General features: G+C 42.1%; 1 protein-coding gene across 1 annotated transcript in view; it reads right to left on the minus strand.

Moving 5' to 3' along the window:
- Positions 1–706: 706 nt before the first annotated feature.
- The window catches only part of Tktl1 (transketolase like 1), a 31352-nt gene continuing 6352 nt past the window's right edge, over positions 707–25706 (minus strand). Inside the window, exons 3-13 of the mRNA XM_021153444.2 lie at positions 17141–17238; positions 15294–15485; positions 15081–15208; positions 11808–12001; positions 11189–11353; positions 8228–8384; positions 6405–6535; positions 3866–3949; positions 2808–2904; positions 2338–2457; positions 707–1126 (exon numbers count right to left, since the gene is read on the minus strand). Of these exons, the coding sequence (XP_021009103.1) occupies positions 954–1126; positions 2338–2457; positions 2808–2904; positions 3866–3949; positions 6405–6535; positions 8228–8384; positions 11189–11353; positions 11808–12001; positions 15081–15208; positions 15294–15485; positions 17141–17238 (1539 nt within the window). The 3' untranslated portion in view covers positions 707–953. The remainder of the gene's footprint in view (positions 1127–2337; positions 2458–2807; positions 2905–3865; positions 3950–6404; positions 6536–8227; positions 8385–11188; positions 11354–11807; positions 12002–15080; positions 15209–15293; positions 15486–17140; positions 17239–25706) is intronic.

The raw sequence follows: 25706 nt of genomic DNA on the forward strand, positions 1-25706 counted from the left end.
GTGGTTGGTTATGCATCCCCAAATTCCCAATGCCCACTTAATGAGAATAAGAAGAAATGTGACATATAATATGCTTTTGAAATTCAGTCCCAGCTTATATTCCAGATGATGGAAGGACTTGGCTAGGGTAGATTTTCTAGGCTATGTTATTTTACAATGAGTGGCCTAGTCTGCAGCCTATTACCCCATCCTAAGTTTAATGTTAGGGACTATGACTTTGTCTGGTTGAGATAGAAGTCCTTCTCTTAAGACTATTGCAAGAGGGATCCAATCCTATAGAAGGCACAAACTGCATAAAGTAGATGTTTTTTAAAGTTCTTTATTAACATCAAACAGCATAGTGTGGAGATCAAGTGTCCTTATGTCTTCACAGAACAGTCATCACAACAGCACAAGTGATCATAACTGCTTTTGTTCTGTTCATCAACCTGTGAACAGTGGAGGGGATATAAAGGGAAACAGCAGAGAAAAACCAAGAGCATCTGAAATTACACATAACTCAGGAACCTGGAGGCAGTGTACATGGTACTCAAGTTGAACAGCAGTATGTATCTCCGGGTCTAGTTCTGTGAAAGGTGGGCTGCGGACTACAATTCAACACACATCTGCTTTACTTATGAAGAAAATACTTCTAAACTGTCACTTCTACATTGTTCCTTAATCCACTTATGTTCAGTCTTATGAGAAAGTTCAGTGTCAGGTAGTTGTCTTGTTAGCTATTCTGCCATTATAAATTTTATAACCCCTTTGATGGTTAAAACAGTGGTATTTGTATGTGTAGTCACAGATTAAAGGGGAATTAGAATTTCTGAATGTGGAACAAAGGTGTTAACTGGTTTTGCCTTTAAGGAGAACAAAGCACAATCTTCATTTCTATCTAATTGATGGTTTTGGCACAAGCATAAACATACAGAGAAGAGGCTAGTCTTCTCAGACCAAAGACAACAGCTAATTTAGGTCATTAAGATGCATTTCACAGCCACAATGATGTGTCTGGAACTGATTCCAGAAAAATCTAGTGCTTCATTGCATCTTCCACTACGAGGCACATCCATTACTGCCAGCTTATGAACCACAATGTTAGGCTCCATGGAGACTGCTGCACAGACAGCTCCTCCAATGCCACCTACAGAAACAAAAGATAATAACTTTTTTTCAGACATCTAGTAAACTTTAAAAAATCCTGTGATATAGACTTGTAAATCTGTTGCTCTCGGGGCAAAATACTTCACTACTCATTGATTCACACAAACAGTCATACTCCAACTGGCTTAAAGAGTTCTCATTTCTAATTCCACATCTTGTAGCCTGCATTGTTTGTACAAATAGCTAGTGATAGGGTGGTCTTTGGCTGGTATAAGTGTTCTTCACTGCTATTACCTCTCCCTCTTCCTAGGGTGGTAGCCCTTGTGCCTAGACTATGTGTACAAACAATACAGACTACAACAATTGCCCATTTTTCTGCCAAGAATCAGGTAAATTTTGGTATAAATGTCTGTAGAAACTGTCAACACATTAGTTTTCATCAGAATCATGGGGTGCCTTATCATTAATTATGTGTACCCTTGGGCAGACATAGTCTTTTTAGGAAGTGTTCTTTGTACCCTTCATGGGTGTATGTGTTTTTCCCCATCTCTACCAGAGGTTCTCACACTTGCATGCACAATTTGGGAGCCCTCTCAGAGAAATAACCAATGAGATGTGGTCTTAAGGCCTTGTGTAATAAAAACAGAATGTGGTCTCTCCTACCTATTTTTCTAGGCCCAAACATAGCCCAAGCCTTATCTCCCTGAAATACTCTTTATTTTTTGCCACCTGCTGTTTTGTTTGTAAGGATCTAGATGTTTTTGAGACCAGTCTATGTATCCCAGCAGATCTGGAACATGCTATGTAGACCCAGCTGATTTCAAACTCAAAGATCTACCTTGTTTCTGTCTGAGTGCTATATTAAAGGTGTGTGCCACTACTGCCCAGAAGGAGCTAGCTTTTTAAGGGGTATGGGAGTAAACTATTAATAATTCAAAACTCAAAATAAGTTGTAGAAGCTTTGTGACTATTTCCCTGTCTATTGTTCAATTAGCCACCTCAGTGGTGCTACTGACCCACCCTAGTTGACTGGGCTTTATGATAGGGACACACAAAGTACATCCATGCTCAAGAAACCACTCTAGGCAGCTAAGAGGCCCCTACAAGGATGCACTTGTAAGAATCATATCAAAGGTATACTGAACTAGTGGTAGGCTATATAGAGAACATGGTATATCTACAGTCAAGCAAAACAAAAACACTTTCTACCAAAACAAACTTGCAAAAGCATACCTAAAGTACCCAACCCACCTTCTGGATAATGATCCTCCACGGTGATAATTTGGCCACCCGTGGCTTTTGCATTGGAAATGATGGTGGCAATGTCCAGAGGTTTAATGGTAAACAAGTCAATGACACGGATAGAGATATCTGGAGAAAAATAGTTTCAGCTTAGTTTAAAAAACAGAGACAGCTGCTGGGCAGTGGTGGCGCAAGCCTTTAGTCCCAGCACTTGGGAGGCAAAGGCAGGTGGATTTCTGAGTTCAAGGCCAGCCTGGTCTACAGAGTAAGTTCCAGGACAGCCAGGGCTATACAGAGAAATCCTGCCTCGAAAAACCAAAGGAAAGAAAGAAAGAAAGAAAGAAAGAAAGAAAGAAAGAAAGAAAGACAGCTGGGTGGTGGTGGCACATGACTTAAACTCAGGAGCCAGATCAGTTTGAGCATATCACATACGTGACATTCTACTTGTTATAACTTCAATGCTTACACAATCAACTGACCTTCTTTAGAGAGCTCAGCAGCAGCTACTAGGGCTTCATGCAGGGTGACTCCTGCTCCAATAACTATGACCTTGTCATTGTCACTATGGCGGACAACCTGGTATAGTACCAACGAAACAAAATATGGTTACTATGGAAAGTCTTCTCAAAGATTCTTTGCTTCTAACCTAATGCCAACAAATTTATCAGTAAATTAATTCACCTAAAAGCCAGGTGCAGTATTCCCAGTCACTCAAGAAACAGAGGCAAAAAGATTTCAGGCTTAAGGACAGCATGAACAATTTTGTGAAAGCCTACTGTAAAATAAAACTTTAAGGAAGGACTAACAATTGTACAGCCTATATATAGCTCAGCATGTAAAGGTGCTGGCCATCATGCCTAATGACCTGGTTCTATTCATTAGACCCACAGGTGGGAAGAGAGAATCAACCACTACCCCAGGATTGTCCTGTGATCTTCACACTTGCATGCAAATTCAGATTGGATGAATTTCAATGAAAAAAAGAAATATAGTTATCTGAATACTATTGTCACTCTGGGGCTCTCACAGCCAAGCGGAGATGTCAAAGAAAGCCTGGAACACCTGAATGCAGTAGTGATGCACCTGCCACACACAAGCACATACAGTTAGTAAATACAAATGGGGGAAGAATTGTCTGGCAATGTACCCAGAGACAGAGCATTTGCTTAGCATGCATAAGGACTATTCTCAATCCATAGCACCATCAAAACTAAACAACCCTCTCCTATAAAAGGTGTCAGCAAAGCTGGGTGTGCTGTCACATGTCTATAGTCCCCTGCACATAGGAGGGTAAAGCAGAAGGTTTCCAAGTTTAAGGCCAGCCTGGTGTACATAATGAGATACTGTCTCAAAACAAAAGACAAAAAAAAAAAAAAAAAAAAAAAGAGACTCCATATGGAAAGAAGTACAGATTCAGCAGGCAAAGATCACAACAGACTTAGTATAGGAAAAGTGATCAAAACACATCATGTAAGGGTTAGAATGGGTCTCTTTATATAATGGATACTAGACAATACAGGAAAACTTATGCTCTTACCTTGGCCTGTCCAATCTGAAAGGTTTCTTGAGTGGTGTAAATAATTGCAGTTTCTGCTTGGCTGGTACGAATAAAGCACATTTCCTGTGGCATGAGTGCAAACCAGAAACCACAGTTAAGAAAATCAAACTGAAACAGATGGAGATCATTACAGAAAACCACAGCCAATCAAAATGCAGGGTTGTGGAGCCCAATCTCAATGGATACATCTACAAAACACTCTCAAATGTAAACTTTAGGGAACACTGAGGAAGAGGGGGTGTAAAGACTGTAAGAGGGGCTGGTGAGATGGCTCAATGGGTAAGAGCACCCGACTGCTCTTCCGAAGGTCCAGAGTTCAAATCCCAGCAACCACATGGTGGCTCACAACCATCCATAATGAGATCTGGCTCCCTCTTCTGGAGGGTCTGAAGACAGCTACAGTGTACTTACATATAATAAATAAATAAATAAATGAAATATGAAAAGGGAAATTGGCAAAACTTAGTTCCTTAAAAAAAAAAGACTGTAAGAAGCAGAGGAACATGGAGTGTGCCATGAGACTGTGTCCCCTAGGAATGTTAGAATCTACACCCATAAAGTCTTACCAACATGTCTACCTAAACATGAGCTGAATATGGACAACAATAATAGACAAGCTAACATGGATGTGGGCAGGGAAGCCCAGGAGGATGTCTCAACCCTATAAAAAGTACTACAGGTCACTAAGGAATGTTGAGAGTGGGAGAGATAAATCTTCTCCAGGAAGAGCACACCATAAACGTACAAGTAACATCATAAGCAGGTTATATTTACAAATAACACACACGCACATGCACACGCACATGCACGCACACACACACACACACACCAATTAGTGAAAAAAGAGGCCATGATTTTGAAAGCGAGTAAGGAGAGATAAATGGAAAGACTTGGAGAATTAAGAAAAGGGAGGAATATTATATTATAATTTCAAAATAAAAAATTAAGCCAAATCATAAATTTCCAAGTAATAAGCCATGTAACACTAGAAAAGAAGAACAAAAAGTTCCTTTTCTTTTTTCTTTCCTTTTTTTTTTTCAAGGCAGGGTTTCTGTCCTGAGACTTGCTTTGTAGACCAGGCTGGCCTTGAACTCACAGAGATTCATCTGCCTTTGTCTCCCGGCTGTTAGGATCAAAGCTGTGCATCACCACTGCCAAGCTGAGTGAACAGCTCTTCATACTAACAACAAAATGCATTCTCTGGAGTGAGGGAGAAGCTCAACTACCAGTGAGCAGGTTACACATTTGTCTTAGGGTTTCTATTGGTGAAACATCACAACCAAAAAGCAAGTTAGGAACGAAAGTGTTCATTTGGCTTATATGTTTAGATCATAGCCCATCATTGGAGAAAGTCAGAACAACAACTCACGGGCTGGAATCTGGAGGCATGAGCTGATACAGAGACCACAGAGGTAGAGGTGCTTTGCTTACTGGCCAGCTTCCCATGACTTGCTTAGCCTACTTTCTTACAGACCTAGGACAACCAGCCCAGGGATGGCCTCACCCACAATGGGTTGGGCCCTTTCCCATTAATCGGTAATTGAGAAAATGCTTTACAGCTTGATCATATGGAGGCATTTCCTCAGCTGAGGCTCTTTCCTCTCTGATGACTCTAGCTGTGTCAAGTTGACATACAAAACTAGCCAGTACAACATTTGACTTTGCTATGGACACAGGAAACTCTCAAGCAGGACTCTAGTGATGACCTCAGTGGTAAGTTTTCTATGTTGTCCCATTTTTTGGTTTGGGAAGATTTCTAAAATATGCACTGACTTTTCCTATTCTCATGAAACAAAAAGTCAGGGCAGAGGCACTGACTTTTATTGACAGAAAAACACAATGAAAATTAATTTTACCACAATATAGTTAGTAATGATTCATCCATCAATAGACAAACATGTGAATATGGAGTGACCCAGGCATTTTCAATGAGAAGGTATAAATATAACTTTGTTAAGTTGAATGCACACATTTTCAAGCTCAAGTGCTAGGATTGAAGATGTGTATCACCACACCTGGATCCCTGTCCAGTTTTTTATGTGAGTACTAGAGATCTGAATTCTGGTCCTTTTTACTTGTGCAGTTATTTATCCACTGAGCCATCTCTCTAGCCCTATACTAGGCTTTCATTTGAGTGTTTTACAATCTCAATGCATTCATGTACATAGTCATCTGTTGTAAAGCTGTATTTTTTTTTTTTTTGAGACAGGGACTCATGCATCCCAGGCAGGCTTAAAACTAGTGATATAGCTGAATATGACCTTGAAAATTTGACCTTCCAGGCTCCATCTCCTAAATGCACCACCACGACCAGTTTATATGGTGCAGGAGATCAAACCCAGGGCCTCATGCATGCTACGTAAATATGCTAGCAACTGAGTTATATCCTCAGCTTCTAGCACCACATTTTATATTTTATGCTAGGAAAACAAAACAAAACAAAAATCTGTCATCAGTTCAAAACTTGTAGTAGAGTCCAGAAACATTTTCTGACTGATCTGGCATCCTTTAAACATACCTTAGTATTGGCTGCCAAATAAACAGCATGTTCTGTGGAGACGGCATCACTTGGATAGAAAACAACACAATTGGGAATTGCTCGGAACATGGCCAGGTCTTCCAGGGCCATATGGTAGGGGTTGTCATCACCTGAGAAAAATCACAGACCAACAAAAGCATGAATACAACCCTCAACTCCTTCCATCATTCTTGAGAAGCAGCTATTCTTACTGCTCCAGATCATCCTGAACTGCAGCAAGGCCTTGCAAGGTTAAACACATAGCCATCTTCCTTGAAAGTTCACTAAAATATTCTGAGTTATGTTAGTAAGTAATCTTTCAATTCAGTGATCAGTTGGCTGGCCACACAGTATTACTCCTGTCCAAGTTAACCCAATGCCCTCTCTTCCTGAGTCAGCTCTATCCAGCCATACCAGTCTCTGATCCTGTGTCTTCCTCTCTTTAAGAGCTTCCCAAAGTGTTGTCTCTCTAGCTCATTCTACTTTTCACCCTCAAGGAATTAGACTTTTTCACACTGAAGTGTCCTATTCACTTTGCCAGTCAAGTATTGAATAACATACTTTTGGGATATCCTAGAATGCTGCTGTAACTAAGGATGCCCTTGAGTATATACGATCAATATACAGAAGTCACAATGTACAAAGAAGCAGCCTACTTTTTTCAGGCTTGGAAAAGGAGTGTTCTGTGTATACTGTGTTGCCTAGGACAACTGTCTAACCTCAGAAATGCAGATCCTCTCTCTGATAGATTCACTTGTCTCTGTAGACTGTCCTGATTTTCAAATTCTCAGTGAACCCAGTTTTGGTTGAAGATTCTAGGGACCTTTCTCAGGCTGCTATTCCTGCCCATACTACATTGCTTCTATGTCTCAGCTGCCTTGTCTCTCAGCTATATTTGCTCCCTGGGATACCATTTGTGCCTCAGTTTCACTCATCTAGCTGTTTCCACTCCAAGCTCCAGCCAGAGCTGCTTTCTACAGTTAAGTTCTCCCAGGGAGCCAGCTACTTATATGGTTGGTTCCTGAATGTACAAAAGTAGCACTCTAGCAGCAAATGTAAGCTGCCACAACTATCCAGATGACTTGTTACCGGCTGACTTATCTTTCCCATGCAATTTCTGTAATTCATGAGCAAGATTCTATCTTAACTAAGAAACTCCTAGATACTTGCTTTTTTGCTTTTTATATAGCTCCAGATCCTTCTATTAGTTAGCAACATTTTATCTATCTATCTATCTATCTATCTATCTATCTATCTATCTATCTATCGCTCTCTCAGGGCCACCTTTAGTTTTTCTATCCTCTTGTTAATTCACACCTTTCTTCAATCTTTTTTTCAGACATTTCTGTTTCCAGCAATTCCTGGCAGGTTACTAATACTAGAATGAAGTTTTCATTAGCATAATTTCCTGCATCATATTCCTCAAAGATTGCCACCGGACAATACAAAAAGGTATAACAGCAATCTTGCTCTGCTTCTATCTAACTATGTGTTCAGTGGCTCACAATCTTCCTTTCCCTCTATCCTTGCTGCTTATTCCAATTAGTTTGTGACCACACAGAAGACAGAAAACAATTCTGGGATGTGTATGTTATCTTTATTCAGATTTGGTATATAGCAAATTTCAGAAAAGACTGCACAGAAGCATTTCTCAATGCCTGATTGGGTACTTTATACTAATATGCCTCATCTGGGTTAGTATCCAGAGGACCTGTAACATCTAAACACAATACAACTTTTAAAAAATAAATCCCTTTAGTGAACAGTAAGAAAATGCAATGACTAAACAAAGCCATCAACATGACAATGTTGAGAATACATACCAGTAGATACCCCGCAGTGACAACCAATAAGGTTGATGTTGATTTGAGAGATGGCTCCCAATCGGATCTGATCAAATGCTCGGGTGAAAAAGGCAGCGAAGGTGTAAGCAAAAACAATGGTCCGGTCACGGGTGGAACATCCTAGAGCCACATTTACCTAAAACACAAAGAACAGGAAGCAGAACATCCCTGAATTTGTCTTCATCCTTTCCCCCATTAAAGCACAAAGATTACGTAAGTCCTTTTGTACATGGTCAACATTTTTGTAATTTTAGCGTGTCTCTTTCTTGGACTTTTCTTACCCACCTCTGGTGGTACACATACTCCTAGAGACCAAGTTAAGAAATGTAGTGTCTGTCTTCTGCTTGTCCATCCCCTAACCAACACCTTGTGGATAGTCTGCCTAATGCTCATCCTGGATCCCAAACTTCTTACTAGGTAGTTTCTCCAATCCTATGACTCCCTCCCTCTCATCAATTTCTCACTTTCTTTTAAATCATCTGTTGCCATTCAATGATGTCAATACCTTCTATCTCTACTTTCCCATTCTACCTTACCCTTCCTTCCAGAAACTGCCCCTAATTGGTTCTACTTCACAGAAAAATTATCAAAAAGTCATCTAGTCATTATCCTCATTTACTCCTTTCTCCATGGCCTACTTTATCTAGGCCTCCATTCCCATGAAAACTCTAAAGTTAAAAATTTTCCAAGTGGTCTCTTGACCTTGAGTGGCATCACAGTTGACCTCTTAATAGTATTTAGAACAAATCACCTCTCTTTGGCCCAATGCTCCAGAGTTCTGTGATTTAATAGGATCAGTCCAGCTGCCTCATGAAGGTTGCACACCTCTTGTTGATGGGCATACAGAGTGAGTTATCCAAGTTTTGTGCTTATCCTTCCTCTTTGGGCCACTGGATCTGGGAGACTCTGTCTGATTTGCACAATTAAAAAACCTCTCTCTCCCTCCCCTTTGCCCCCCTCTGTTGTATTTTCTGCTCACTCAAGAGGAGCTCCCCCTATGAGGAGTAGATCACACACTCAGGTGATGTCAGATAAAATCTTAATTGGAGAAATAAAGGCTAGAGCCTGTGATTGGGCAGTGGAAGGAAAAGGCGGAGCTGAAAGTTTTAGAAAGAGACAGAGAAAGAAAAGATGAGAAGGAGGAGGGAGGGAGAAGTAGATGGAGGAAGAAGAGGTAGAAGATGGAGCCTGGAGGAGCCGCAGGTAGCTAGTGATTTCATAGCTGGGCAATAGTGTAGGGTAGGGTATATTTGCCCAACCTTGGTGTGAAGCTTGTATTCATATTAACTGAGTTGTGTGTTCTTTGCATGGACATATTGGGGTTGGAGATTTACTGATATAAATCTGGCTGATAAATATAAGTCTCTAGTGTTTTCCTTTCATGAGGCTAGAGGAAGTTGAATGGAAGTTGAATGTATTGTTTGCATTCTACAGACCATCCACAGGGTTTGGCCTACGCATTTTCATGAAAAACTGGTTTGGTTAGCTCAGTAGCAGACTTCTGGAATCAGGGCCAGATGGCTGCTTAGGGCGAGCCATGGGAGATGGGTGAAACTGCTGAGGCTGGAGATGAATTTATTATAGTTTTTAAATATTACACATTATACCCCTCCATGTGTGTCTGTGTGTGTTTGGGTGCCCATGAAGGCCAAAAGAGACCACAGGGTTCCCTGGAGCTGGAGTTATAGGCTGTTGTCAAGCATTGGTATTGGATATTTTGGCCAAGTCATCTCTCCAGCCCCTGACGATCACATTAATGGTTTCCACTTTATACTGTTATTCTTTACATCTCCTTTGGCAGGCACTCTAGGTTCATATACTCTAGAAGGCTTTGAACTAGGACATGACCTATTCTGGGAGCAAACCAGAACTTGCCAAGGGAAAAGGTGGTTGTGCCTGGTTCCAAAATCAAGATACTGAGAAAGGACCCATGGTCTCTTTTCCCACTGTCTTTCTGCCAACCACCTTCCAGCTAACAAACTAAAAAGACATGCTTACACCCACCTTAATTTTATAGTGTGTGGCATTCTGGAGTATAAAACCTTCAGATCAAACAGTAAACAATTTGAAATAATCATGTTGAGCCTGGCACTGTGGTTTACACTTGTAATCCCAGGTCTTGGGAGGTAGAGACATGAAGATCAAAAGATTCATTTTTAGGTATATAATTATAATAAGTTACTAGCTAGAGGCCTACCAAAGGGAGACTTAAAACATATGGCTGTTGACTGAAGTAATCAATGAAGCAATCATACCAGCAAGTTTTTTTGATAGGGAGCTCATTTTAGAAAAAAAGGATTGCACCTCTTTTTTTTTTTTTTTTTTTTTTTTCTAAATGAAAAGAGCAGCTGTGGGTGTAACTTAGTGGTAGAACACTTGCCTTGCTTCTGTAAGGTCCTGGGTTTAATCCATAGCCCCATAATAAAAACAAAATGCAAAGATCTAAAAATGAACATGCATGTTTTTATAATTGTGATGACCCATTACTTAAAAAGTAAAGTATGCTTAAATTCCAGCACTGGTGGGTTAGAAGAGACAGGACATCACTTTCACATCTCTGACCCATAATTGTTCCTGTCTGAAAGAATTACAGGGATGGAAATGGAGAGAAGAATGAGGAAAAGAAGGTACAGTGACAGGTCCAAATCCGTTTGCCCTCTTGGTGGCTGTAAAATTGTCTAGTTATTGGCTAGATGGGACAGAAAGGGCTACTAGGGAGCTTAGGACACTTTAGATCTAGAGCGGTCAGCCTGCTGCCTTCTATCTGTATGAACAGGATGTCCAGAGGGTGTTGGGCAGTTTACATATACCCTGTTCATAAGACATAGAAACCACCTCTGTGACTACTACTGTTTCCTTGGAATGTTTCTGTACAAAGCCTTTCATAGACTACTGAAAGCTAATGAGAAAGGACTTGAGAGACCTGCATGATACACTCACCATGTTTTGTTCAGCAATACAACACTGGATGAATCTCTCTGGGTGTTCTTTCTTGAATATGTCAGAAAAATTGCAGTTCTTGGTGTCACTATCCAGCACAATAACTCTGTCATTTTCATGGCCCAGTTTAGCTAGAGCCAAACCACATGCTCTTTGAGTAGACACCTTGAATAAAGTGTCAAGTGGTTAGATTTTCTTGGAAGTACACTTAGAAGGAAGTTACTACTTTATAGAATTATAAATTGTTGTCTTTAATAAATTTGATTTACCAATAGTCTCCTTCAGAATTATACATATGGTGGTTGACACCTGTAACTTCAGAACTCAAAAGAGAGAATGAGTTCAAGTCTAGCCTGGGCTGTAGTTGAGACCTTATTTCAAACAAAACAAAACAAAACAAAACAAACCCCAAAACCTTCCTTAAACCAATCAACCCTCCCAGCCAAAAACACGAAGAAAGTTAGAGTTAATAAGAGAAGGCATATTGTCTTTACAACTCATAACCATCAGTCAAATTCCATTATTGTCTGCTAATTAGTAAATAAAGATTCTTGTGTATCAAGGAAGAAAAAACCCATGATGATTTATATGTTATTAAATAGTCTACATTTTTGCCTACCGTGTCATCAGCTACGTAAACAGGGGGCGAAGTCATACATATATTCATGATGTTAATTTGAGGTGAGTCCTCAATAGGGGGTGATGGTACAAGAATTTCATTGGTCTGTATCTGGCTTTCAATTAATTTGACAATTGCATCTACTCTTTCTTTTGGCATTGGCCTTCCATACCAACTTTCAGCATCCTCAACATCTGCAACAAAACAAAGGATATTTACTCCAGGTGCTTAATGACCCAGATCATCTGAAAGTCACTTTGGGGGAAAAGATATCTGAACAGAAATCATAGAAATAAGGATCCAACATAGGGTGGGTCCTGGGATGCAACTGCAATAAGGAAAAGCAGCCTAAGAAAGGTTCTGTGGCTTTTGAGGGAAGCACTGATTCACTTGCTGGTGAATGGAGGGTTTAATGGAGGAAACAAAGCTGAAAAGATAGACTGGGAGAGTGACATTATATGTATGAGTTTTTATCTGAAGCAAGATTAAAATGACAACAGCTTTAGAAGGGGAGTGAAGGATCAGATGTGTTATAGAGACAGATTGCTGTTGCGGTACTATGCTTCTAAGAGTAATCAGGAAGCAGACCATCTCTTTGTGAAGCTGTTGTGGTTCAATAAAGATTATGGGGACTAAGTGATAACTAAGATAGCAGGGAGAAAGAGGACAGAATGTATATGAGATACACTCTTAGTGACTGGGTATGTAAGGAGGAATGTAAGGCAAGGAAAACATTCAGGTTCTAGTAGGGGCTTTTTGTTAAAGTTGTATTTAACCAAATCCTTAGAACCAGAATAAGGCTGCTTTTTGGAGGAGGAGTCACAAATAAGTTTTATTATAAAATATCTGTATCATTTTAAAAAATGATTACCCATACACTTTTCAACTACTTATACTTGAGAAACTAAATTTGAGGTAGAAAATTCCATATGACAATCTTGAAATGTGCAGTTACATCTTGTATTATGTCTCATTTCCCCCCTACTCCCCAGTGGATTAAGTGAATAAAAAATGTAATAATGAAAGTGAAAAATAGAGGAACACTCCTCTATTGCTGGTGGGATTGCAAACTGATACAACCACTCTGAAAATCAATCTGGAGATTCCTCAGAAAATTGGATACAGATCTACCTGAAGACCCAGCTATACCACTCTTCGGCATATACTCAAAAGATGCCCCACCATGCCACAGGGACAAGTGTTCCACTATGTTCATAGCTGCCTTGTTTGTGATAGCCAGAAGCTGGAAACAACCCAGATGTCCCCCCACAACAGAAGAATGGACACAGAAAATGTGGCTCATTTACACAATGGAATACTACTCAGCTATTAAGAACGAAGACATTCTGATTTTTGCAGGCAAGTGGATGGAATTAAAAAATATCATCTTGAGTGAGGTAACTCAGACCCAAAAGGACATGCATGGTATGTATTCACTAATAAATGGATATTAGCCAAAAAGGACCCAGGACACAACCAAAGGACTCAAGGTTAATAAACTGAAGGACCCAAGTGAGGATGCCTCAATCCCATTTGGAAGGAAGAAGAAAACAGTCACAGGAGGGGGAGCGAGGGAAGGACCTTGGTGGGAAAGGGGACAGGGAGGGGAAGGGGGGAATATGATCAGGTATTGCATGGGGGGAAAAGGACTGAAGCCCTGAGGGCCAGCAGAAAGAATAGAAACAGGCAACCTCATGAGGTAGGAGGTGGAGGGACCTTCCAGAATGTACCAGAGATCTGGGAAATGTGAGACTCTCAGAACTCAAAGGGCCCTACAGTGGGGAGAGGGAACTTGTAGAGCCCAACTCCAGCAGAAAGACAGGGCATCAAGTGAGGGATGGGGTTGCCATTCCACAGTCAAAAACTCTGACCAAGAATTGTTCCTGTCTGAAAGAACTGCAGGAACAAAAAAATGGAGAAGAGCCTGAAGAAAAGGAGGTTCAGTGACAGGCCCAAAGTGGGATCCAGCCCAAGGGGCAGTCCCAAGGCCTGACACTATTACTAAGACGTATGAAGTGCTCACAAAAAGGAGCCTATCATGACTGCCCTCCAAAAGACCCAACAAGCAGGTGAGTTAGATGCAAATATTTATACCCAACCAATGGACAGAAGCAGCTGACCCCTGTGGTTGAATTAGGGAAAAGCTGGAAGAAGCTGAGGAGAAGGGCAATCCTATAGGAAGACCAGCAGTCTCAATTAACCTGGAATCCCAAGATCTCTCAAACACTGGACCACCAAACAGGCAGCATACATAGGATTTGAGGCCTCCAACACACATACAGCAGAGGACTGCTGGGTCTGGGTTCAGTCAGAGAAGATGCACCTAACCCTCAAGAAACTGGATGTCCCAGGTGGGGTGGGTGGTGGGTGGGGGCATCCTTGTGGAGACAGGAGTGGAGGGAGGTATGGGATATGAAACAGTCAGAGGGTAGACCATGAGGGGGATAAAATCTGGCATGTAAAAAAAAAAGATTAAATAAAATGAAAAAAAAAAAAAAAGAAAGTTAAAAATCTGAACTGAAATTCTACTGCTTCCGAATGACCATACTAACTGTATAGTTTGGGACTGGGCAAGTGTTTGAGTTGCTTCTTTAAACTAGCTGATGTTCTTATTTATGAGTTAATTAGAATAAAATTATTTTAATTAAAAGATAAGTCTCTTTTTCCCTAGCCTCTAGTTCCCAACTTTCTGTTCTCTATGTGTTCTTTCAGAAAGTCTGGGTCTAGACAAGTGAATATGCATACACCACTTTACTCATACATATACCATACTTTCTGACTATGAACCATACAGATCCTTCCTTATTAGGGAATTGTTCTCTCCTGTGAACTGTTCACTAGCCACTCCCTTACAAGGGTAGAAAAACATTGTTTACTTGGTAGAAGTTTGACCTACCTCTCCTATCCTAACCAGACATACTAGCTAATGAAGTCAAGAGAGAGAAGCAGCCTCTAGCATGTTACCAGCATTAATGCTGTTCATTAAGAAAATCAGCAGCAGCCGGGTGTGGTGGCGCACACCTTTAATCCCAGCACTTGGGAGGCAGAGGCAGGCGGATTTCTGAGTTTGAGGCCAGCCTGGTCTACAAAGTGAGTGCCAGGACAGCCAGGGCTACACAGAGAAACCCTGTCTCGAAAAATAAAAAAAAAAAAAGAAAGAAAGAAAGAAAGAAAAGAAAAGAAAAGAAAATCATCAGCCTAGTCAATGCCTCTTTCTGCCTGCTCTACTCCATGGATAAATGTTTTGAATACTCACAGGAAGGAAATACTTACTTGGCATGCCTCGGGCCTTGAAGGTTTTGGCAACCACAGCAGTGGGCTTGCCTCTCACTTGAGCTGCCTGTGAGAATACATGGCATAGGGTCTTGACATCACGGCCATCCACCACATAAGTATTCCACCTGTCATTGAGGTTAAATGAAGAAGGTTAAATGAAGAAGGAAGATGGGACAGAAAAAAGACACAGGAACAGAGAGGCACAATTACCCAAAGGCTTCACAACGCTTCTGGTAGATGGCAATGCAGTGCTCAACAGACATGGAGCTACTGTGTCCAATGCGGTTCACATCAAAGATTGCCATAAGATTGTCCAAATTGTAGTAGGATGCAAAGGCAAATGCCTCCCAAACAGAGCCTTCTGTAGATTCCTCATCCCCCAGAAGACAGAACACCCGGTAGCTAGAAACAAATCAAGAAATAATTAGGACCCTTCTGGGGCTCACTTGGGCCACTCAAACAAATGCATTTCAGGGAGATATAAAGAGAAAGAGTGGGGAGGGAGGGGAAGAGGAGAAAGTGAGGGAGGATAGGAGTGGGGAGGGGCCAAGGATGGGAGGGAGGAAGGAAGGAAGAGAGAGACCTTGGGAGCTGCTTCAGACCAATGTCCTTAAGATAATTTTCTTCATCAATTCTTCCCTAGCTTAGCAGCAGAGGAAATCTGAGCCCCATGATATGGACTTTACTTTTGACTAGCATTCTTATAACAGTTCTAATTTTTTGTTGTTGGTTTTTTTTCGAGACAGGGTTTCTCTGTGTAGCCCTGGCTGTCCTGGAACTCACTCTGTAGACCATGCTGGCCTCAAACTCAGAAATCTGACTGCCTCTGCCTCCCAAGTTCTGGGATTAAAGGCATGCACCACCACTGCCCGGCTTCTAATACTATTTTTTAAAGTTGCTTCAGTTCCCTTTCTTGGTTTGTCAGCAAGCAAGAGGGAATGAGAAAGTAGGTACCTGAAACTTGTAAATAAGGTACATATGTTTTGTTTTTCAGAACACTCCATTTTAAAAGCAGTTAGTTCTGAACTTAAAATTTTATTTGTAATCATCATAGTAATGGAAACATCCCACCTAGGGAGCTTTCCTCCACTATAAGCTGTACACTTCTCTGCAGCAGAGACATGAGCCATTTATAACAAAAAATGCACCCTAGATCTCATGAAAGTACTGTGAGTTTAAGAAAAGTTTTTTGTGAAAAACCTTTTATTTTATGTGTATGAATGTTTTCTTTGTGTGTATGTCTAAGACAGTGTCAGATCCTCTGCAACTGGAGTTACAGACAGTTGTGAACTGCTATGTGGGTGATGGGAATCCAATCTGGGTCCTCTGGAAGACCAACCAGTGAGTGCTCTTAACTGCTGAGCCACATACCTTCCTATCTCTTAAGAACAGTTATTAAACTCAATGTAGTAACTAAAAAGCTATCATGGATAAAATGTTTTAACAGTTCTGTGAAAATGGCATAAGAAGGCTGCTGGAAGAGTGGAGGAAACACAACCAACTACTTCCAAAGGGCTTCTATGAGGTCAAACAAGGTCTCCAGAGATATAGGTAGCTATCTCCTGAGACCCTGGGAAAGAGAAGCACCACACCCTGGAGAATATGAACCAGAGGAGCTCTGAATTCAGGCTCACCACATGCAGCAGAGGCTGCATGAAGTTCCAGATCTAAACCAGGCATTTCACGTGTAGGCATTACAAGTAGCAGATGAGCACAGGTCCAAAAAAGAGACTGTGAATTAACCCAGTAAAGGACCTGTGTAACTAATATTTGTATTACTAACATTCTGGGGCTCCTAATGCAAAGTACATGTTGTTCACTCCACAGTGAAAAATTTCAGGACAAAACATGAAGCTGTCTCAGAAAATATTAGTGTTCTAATACTGCAGTCACCATTAACATCCAACCAGAGATGCTAAGAACAGTTCCACAAATGTAATTTATTTACTGCCTCAACACTGTGTAACCAGAACTTTCAAAACCATTACTTACTTCTCAAACTAATGAGGCAAAGTGCACGGGTGGGGCAGTGAAAAAGATTCTGGTAAGCCCCTTACCTGGCTTGGTCAAAGTACTTGCCAGTATATGCCATCCCACAGGCAGCCCCTAGTCCTTGTCCAGGCCATCCTGTTGCCACATTAACAAATGGTAGTCCCTGTAAGAGAAAAGAGACCTAGTGAATAGAGGAATAGCTGCAAGACATGGGTTTTGGGCAGTTTTGTGGTACCAAATGTAGGCTACTCCTTTTTACCCATTGGAATTATCCCTCCCACCCCACTGGATGAAATCCTCTTTGCCACATCTACAAAGTCTCAGATCAATGTCAAAATATGTCCATGGGCCAAGCCTGGGGTCTACCCTAAATTGGAAACTAGAGTGGCAAAGATAAGGAAGATGCCCATTGCCAATCCATAGTGTGGTGATAGTAACTGGAGTTCTTAGAACATAGAGGGAGAAACTCACTGCAAAGTGCAAAATGTAAAGCATTTTCATAAAGTCTTTGGTTCAGTTGTGCATTAGCCAGATGTTAAACCTTTTGGAGAATATGGGTTCTTCAAGTCTAGAAATTCGACAGGATCCTTCCAGTTTCTGTCTGCGCCTGGGACTGACTCTGTGCCACAGCTCTCTATACCCAAATACAGCTGGGAGAGAGCTGGTCTCCCAGGAGTGCCAACATGCCTGTGAGCACAGGTAAGTCCACCACTTCTGCTCAAATTCCTGGCCCAAGAGGGACCCGTTCAGAGCCATCAGGACACAGGAACCAAGGAACAGCCAGGGACAGAATCCTTCTGGTTTCTGCCTACACTCCGGAGCTGACCCTGTGCCACAGCTCTCCATGCCCAAATTCCTCCAGGAGAGAACTCATCTCTCAGGAGTACTGACACACAGGCTTGCAGGAAGGACAAGCACAGTCGGAGACAGCAAGACCAGTGACACCAGCGATAACCAGATGGCGAAAGGCAAGGGCAAGAACATAAGCAACAGAAACCAAGGCTACTTGGCATCATCAGAACCCAGTTCTCCCACCACATTGAGCCATGGATACCCCCAACACACCAGAAAAGCAAGACTCTGATTTAAAATCACATCTCATGATGATGACAGAGGACTTTAAGAAGGACATAAATCACTCCCTTAAAGAAATACAGAAGAACACAGGTAAACAAGTAGAAGCCCTTAAAAAGGAAACACAAAAATCCCTTAAAGAAAACACAACCAAACAGGTGAAGGAATTGAACAAAACCATTCAGGATGTAAAAATGGAAATAGAATAAAAAAAATCACAAAGGGAGACAACCCTGGAGATAGAAAACCTAGGAAAGAGATGCAAGAATCACCAACAAGCGATAGAAGAGAGAAGAATCTCAGGTGCAGAAGATGCCCAAAGAAAACTTGGACACAACAGTCAAAGAAAATGCAAAGAGCAAAAAGCTCCTAACCCAAAACACACAGTAAATCCATAATGAGAAGACCAACTCTAATGATAATAGGTATAGATGAGAATGAAGATTCCCCAACTTAAAGGGCCAGTAAATATCTTCAACAAAATTATAGAAGAAAACTTCCCAAACCTAAAGAAAGAGATGCCCATGAATATACAAGAAGCATCCAGAACTCTAGATAGACTGGATCAGAAAAGAATTTCCTCCCGTCACATAATAATCAGAACACCAAATGCACAAAATAAAGAAATAATTATAAAAGCACTAAAGGATAAAGGTCAAGTAACATATAAAGGCAGACCTATCAGAATTACACCAGACTTCTCACCAGAGACTATGAAAGTCAGAAGGGCCTGGACAGATGTTATACAGACACTAAGAGAACACAAATGCCAGCCCAGACTACTATACCCAGCAAAACTCTCAATTACCATAGATGGAGAACCAAGATATTCCATGACAAAACCAAATTTTTTGTTTGTTTGTTTTTTCAAGACAGGGTTTCTCTGTAGAGCCCTGGCTATCCTGGAACTCACTTTGTAGACCAGGCTGGCCTTGAACTCAGAAATCCGCCTGCCTCTGCCTCCCAAGTGCTGGGACTAAAGGCGTGCGCCACCACGTCCGGCAAAACCAAATTTACACACTATCTTTCCACAAATCCAGCCCTACAAAGGATAATAGATGGAAAACGCAACACAAGGAGGGAAACTACTCCCTAGAAAAAGCAAGAAAGTAATCTTCTTTCAACAAACCCAAAAGAAGATAGCTACACAAACATAATTCCACCTCTAACAACAAGAATAACAAGAAGCAACAATACTATTTCTCAATATCTCTTAACATCAATGGAATCAATTCCCCAAAAGACATAGACTAACAGACTGGCTACATAAACAGGACCTGGAATTTTGCTGAATACAGGAAATGCACCTCAGTGACCAAGACAGACACTATCACAGAATAAAAGGCTGGAAAACAATTTTCCAAGCTAATGGTCCCAAGAAACAAGCTGGAGTAGCCATTCTAATATCAGATAAAATCTAGTTCCAACCCAAAGTTATCAAGGATAGGAAGGACTCTTCATACTCATCAAAGGAAAAATCTACCAAGATGAACTCTCTCAATTCTGAACTTCTAAGGCTCCAAATGCAAAGGCAGCCACATTCATAAAAGAAACTTTAGTAAAGTTCAAAGCACACATTGCACCTCACGGGAGACTTCAACACCCCACTCTCATCAGTGGACAGATACTGGAAACAGAAGCTAAACAGAGACACAGTGAAACGAACAGAAGTTATGGACCAAATGGATTTAACAGATATCTATAGAACATTTCATCCTAAAACAAGAACGCACATGATATGTACTCATTGATAAGTGGATATTAGGCAAAGAGCATGGAATACCCATGATACAACTCATGGATCATATGAAACTCAATAGGAAGACCAAAGAGTGAATGCTTCAATTCTACTTAGAAGGAGGAACAAAATAATCAAGGGAAGTAGAGGGTGGAAGGAACTTGGGAGGAAGAGAAGATGGGGAGGGGAAAAGAGGGGCAGAATCAGGTATGGAAGGAGATGGACGAGATGTATAGATGGTCAGGAAATTGAACAGAGGTGTTGTACTGGCTGGTTTTGTGTGTCAACTTGACACAGGCTGGAGTTATCACAGAGAAAGAATATTCAGTTAGGGAAGTGCCTCCATGAGATTCAGCTGTGGGGCATTTTCTCAGTTGGTGATCAAGAGGGGAGGGCCCATTGTGGGTGGTGTCATCCCTGGGCTGGTAGTCTTGGGTTCTATAAGAAAGGAAGCTGAGCAAGTCAGGGGAAGCAACCAGTAAGGAACATCCCTCCATGGCCATTGCATTAGCTCCTGCTTCCTGACCTGCTTGAGTTCCAGTCCTCACTTCCTTTGGTGATGAACAGCAAATGTAAGTGTAAGTTGAATAAACCCTTTCCTTCCCAACTTGCTTCTTGGTCATTCATGACATTTGTACAGGAATTGAAACCCTGACTAAGACAGGTGTGTAACAATGGGGTATGGGGAACTGTGGGTAGCAAAGAGAAAGTCCCAGATGCCAGGAAAGCATGAACCTCCCAGATTCCCACAAGGATGACATTTGCTGAAATACTCAATGAAGGGGAGGGAGAACCTGTCAAGACCATATCCAGAGGTTAGGCATGGCCCCCTGGTTGATGGATGGGGCCACCCACCCATCTCCAAAATTTTTAACCCACAATTGCTCCTGTCAAAAGGAAATATAGGGATAAAGATTGGAGTAGAGACTGAAGGAAAGGGCATCCAGAGACTGCTCCAACTGGGGATCCATCCCACACGCAGCCACCAAACTCAGACACTATTGAAGATGCCAAGAAGTGCTTGCTGACAGGAGCCTGATACAGTTGTTTCTTGAGAGGCTTTGCCAGAGCCTGACCAATACAGATGTGGATGTACACAGCCAAACATTGGACTGAGCATGGGGACCCCAATGGGGAAGTTAGGGCAAGGACTGTAGGAGCTGAAGGGGTTTGCAACCTCAGAGGAAGGACAACAATATCAACCAACCAGAGCCCCCAAAGCTTCCAGGGAGTAAACCACCAACCAAAGAGTACAGAGGGGATACCCATGGCTCCAGCTGGATATGTAACAGAGGACTGCCTTATCTGGCATCACTGGGAGGGGAGCCCCTTGGTCAAGTTTGAGCTTGATGACCCAGGATAGGGGAATGCTGGGCCATTGATGCAGGAGTGGGGGTGGGCAGGGGCAGCACCCTCATAGAGGCAGGGGGAGGGAAGAGGGAAAAAGGGGGCTTGTGGAGGAGAAACTGGGAATAGGGATAACATTTGAAATGTAAATAAATAAAATAACCAATAAAATAAATAAATTCCCAAAAGACTAGAAACACAAAAGTGTTTGAGTATTCTAGACAATGTCAATGTTTGCGATTAATCATTTTCTGTTACTCTATTTCCCCTTAGCTAATATCCATTAATTTATATATGGCAGGTTACAATTGTGCCATGGAGAGAATGGGCCCTCTCTACAGGACACAAAGCCATACCAAAGTGTTGCTGATTTGGTGGGAGACACCTTGCTTCTGAGGGGCCAGACACATTAAATTTATTCATTGCCACTGTCTACCAATGGCAGCAGCAGATGTAAAGTGGATTGAACCTGAGCCTAGGAGATAAGATGTGTGTGCTGCAGATGCCAGAATTGGAAGGTTGAGCTACCTGCACTTTTTATATCACGAGTGACTCTGAGATGTTGAACACTGAGCTACAGGATTTGATTTATACTTCTGGATTTTGGGTTTTACTTTGACTGTTTCTATACCCTGGTTCTCCCTTTTGTAGAAAGTATGTAACTTATTTTGTATTTTGTAGGATCCCAGTTAAGAGACTTTGATCTTTTAAAGAGGCATTAAATTTGTAAGGTGTTGGAATTCTTTTAAAAATGTGACTTTAAAAGTTGTACTGTAAGGCCGGGGCCTAGCAAACACAGAAGTGGATGCGCACAGTCAGCTATTTGATGGATCAAAGGGCCCCCAATGGAGGAGCTAGAGAAAGTACCCAAGGAGCTAAAGGGATCTGCAACCCTATAGGTGGAACAACAATATGAAATCACCAGTACCCCCAGAGCTCGTGTCTCTAGCTGCATATGTACAAGAAGATGGTCTAGTTGGCCATCATTGGGAAGAGAGGCCCCTTGGTCTTGTAAACTTTATATGCCTCAGTATAGGGGAACACCAGGGCCAAAAAGTGGGAATGGGTGGGTAGGGGAGTGGGGGAGAGAGTATGAGGAACTTTTGGGATAGCATTGGAAATGTAAATGAGGAAAATATCTAATAAAAATATCTTAAAAAAAGTTGTACTGTATCTAATAATATGACAATAACATGAAATTAGGGGACAAACAAGAAAGGAAAGGTTATGGTTTAACAGTGACAAGTTTGTGTCAAGTTAACAAGAGATGGAGTATGCTAGTTAGTGTTTTTTTAATTTTTATTAGGTATTTTCCTCATTTACATTTCCAATGGTATCCCAAAAGTCCCCCATACCCTCCCCCCCCCACTCCCCTACTGCACCCACTCCCACTTTTTGGCCCTGGCGTTCCCCTGTACTGGGGCATATAAAGTTTGCACGACCAAGGGCCCTCTCTTTACACTGATGGCTGACTAGGCCAACTTCTGATACATATGCAGCTAGAGTCAAGAGCTCTGGGGTACTGGTTAGTTCATAATGTTGTTCCACCTATAGGGTTGCAGATCCCTTTAGCTCCTTGGGTATTTTCTCTAGCTCCTCCATTGGGGGCCCTGTGATCCATCCAATAGCTGACTGTGAGCATCCACTTCTGTGTTTGCTAGGCCCTGGCATAGTCTCACAAGAGACAGCTATATCAGGGTCCTTTCAGCAATATCTTGCTACTGTATGCAATGGTGTCAGAGTTTGGAGGCTGATTATGGGATGGATCCTTGGATATGGCAGTCTCTAGATGGTCCATCCTTTCATCTCAGCTCCAAACTTTGTCTCTGTAACTCCTTCCATGGGTGTTTTGTTCCCAATTCTAAGAAGGGGCAAAGTGTCCACACTTTGGTCTTTGTTCTTCTTCAGTTTCATGTGTTTTGCAAATTGTATCTTATATCTTGGGTATCCTAAGTTTCTTGGGCTAATATTCACTTATCAGTGAGTACATATATCATTTGAGTTCTTTTGTGATTGGGTTACCTCACTCAGGATGATGCCCTCCAGGTCCAACCATTTGCCTAGGAATTTCATAAATTCATTCTTTTTAATAGCTGAGTAGTACTCCATTGTGTAAATGTACCACATTTTTTGTATCCATTCCTCTTTTGAGGGGTATCTGGGTTCTTTCCAGCTTCTGGCTATTATAAATAAGGCAGCAATGAACATAGTGGAGCATGTGACTTTCTTACTAGTTGGAACATCTTCTGGATATATGCCTAGGATATTTTTTTTGTCAACTTGACACAACTTAGTGTCACCTAAGAAAGAACCTCAATTGAAGAATTACCTCAATATGGAGTGGCTCATTTCTATGTCTCATACAGTCTGTCTTGGTTGACAATTTATTTTGGAAGGCCCAGCTGTACTACACTGTGGGCAGTACCATCCCTAGGCAAGGGGGCCTATACTGTGTAAGAAAGCTGGTTGTGGTATAGCTGGATCTTCAGGTAGAACTATTTCCAATTTTCTGAGGAATCTCCAGATTGATTTCCAGAGTGGTTGTACAGTTTGCAATCTCATCAGCAATGGAGGAGTGTTCCTCTTTCTCCACATCCTCACAAGCATGTGTTGTCACCTGAGGTTTTGATCTTAGCCATTCTGATTGGTATAAGGTGGAATCTTAGGGTTGTTTTAATTTGCATTTCCCTGATCACTAAGGACTTGGAACATTTCTTTAAGTGCTTCTCAGTCCTTCGAGATTTCTCCGTTGTGAATTCTCTGCTTAGTTCTATATCCCATTTTTTGTTTGGGCTGTTTTTTTTTTTTTTTTTTGGTGGTTAGCTTCTTGAGTTCTTTATATATTTTAGATATTAGCCCTCTATCAGATGTGGGGTTAGTGAAATTTTTTTCCCAATGCTCCACCATGTCACAGGGGCATGAGTTCCACTATGTTTATAGCTGCCTTATTTGTGATAGCCAGAAGCTGGAAACAACCCAGATGTCCCATAATGGAAGAATGGATACAGAAAATGTGGTTCATTTACACAATGGAATACTATTCAGCTATTAAGAATGAGGACATCCTGATTTTTGCAGGCAAATGGATGGAACTAGAAAATATCATCCTGAGTGAGGTAACTCAGACCCAAAAGGACATGCATGGTATGTACTCACTAATAAGTGGATATTAGCCAAAAGTACAGAATTCCCAGGACACAACCAAAGGACTCAAGAAGGTTAACAAGCTTAAGGACCGAAGTGAGGATGCCTCAGTCCCACTTGGGAGAGAGAAGAAAGCAGTCAAGGTTGGGGGGCAAAGGGAGGGAGGGACCTGGGAAGGAGAGGAGACAGGGAAGGGAAGGCAAGGGAAGGGAAAGGGAGGGGAGGGGAGGGGAGGGGAGGGGAGGGGAGGGGAGGGGAGGGAAGGGAAGGGGAGGGGAGGGGAGGGGAGGGGAGGGGAGGGAAGGGAAGGGGAGGGGAGAGGAGGGGAGGGGAGGGGAGGGAAGGGAAGGGAAGGGGAGGGGAGGGGGAGGGGAGGGAAGGGAATATGATCAGGTATTGGGGGAGGGCAGGACTGAAGTCCTGAGGGCCAGTAGAAAGAATGGAAACAGGCAACCTCAGGAGGTAGGAGGTGGGAGGGCCCTCTAGAATGTACTGGAGACCTGGGAGGTGAGAGACTCTCAGAACTCCAAGGGAGGGGCCTTGGATGAAGTGTTCAACAGTGGGGAGGGGGAACTTGTAAATCCCACCTCCAGCAGAAAGACAGGGCATCAAGTGAGGGATGGGGTTGCCATCTTATAGTCAAAACTCTGACCCAGAATTGTTCCTGTCTGAATGAACTGCAGGGACAAAAATAGAGAAGAGCATGAGAGAAAGGGAAGTCCATCGACAGGCTCACATTGGGATCCAGCTCAAGAGGAGGCTTCAAAGCCTGATACTATTACTAATGCTATGGTGTGTTTGCAGACAGAAGCCTAGCATGGCTGCTCTCTGAGAGGCCCAACAAGAGGCTGAAAGAGTCAGATACAGATACTTACACCCAAACCAATGAATGGAAGCTGGGGACCCCTGTGGTTGAATTGGGGAAAAGCTGAAAGAAGCTGAGGAGGAGACTGGCCCAATGGGAAGACCAGCAGTCTTAACTGACCTGGACCCCTGAAATCCAGACAGCATACAGAAGCTGATATGAGATCCCCAATTAATATATAGCAGAGGACTGCATGGTCTGGATTAAGTCAGAGAAAACGTACCTAACCCTTGAGAAACTTGAAGCCCTAGGGAGTGAGGAAGCCTGGTGGGGTGGGGATAGAGGTGGGGATATCCTCTTGGTGGGGATATCCTCCTGGTGGGGTGGGGGGTGTTGGGGGAGGTATGGGACGGGTATGGGACGGGGAGCAGTCAGGGGGGCAGACTGGGAGACTGGGAAGGGATGAAGTCTGGATTGTAAAAAAGGATTAAAGAATAAAAATAGCTCTTAAGCTCTCACTTTT

Source organism: Mus caroli, unplaced genomic scaffold, assembly GCF_978045245.1.
Source record: "Mus caroli unplaced genomic scaffold, Mus_caroli_1 scaffold_5, whole genome shotgun sequence".
In the NCBI taxonomy this organism is placed as follows: domain Eukaryota; kingdom Metazoa; phylum Chordata; class Mammalia; order Rodentia; family Muridae; genus Mus; species Mus caroli.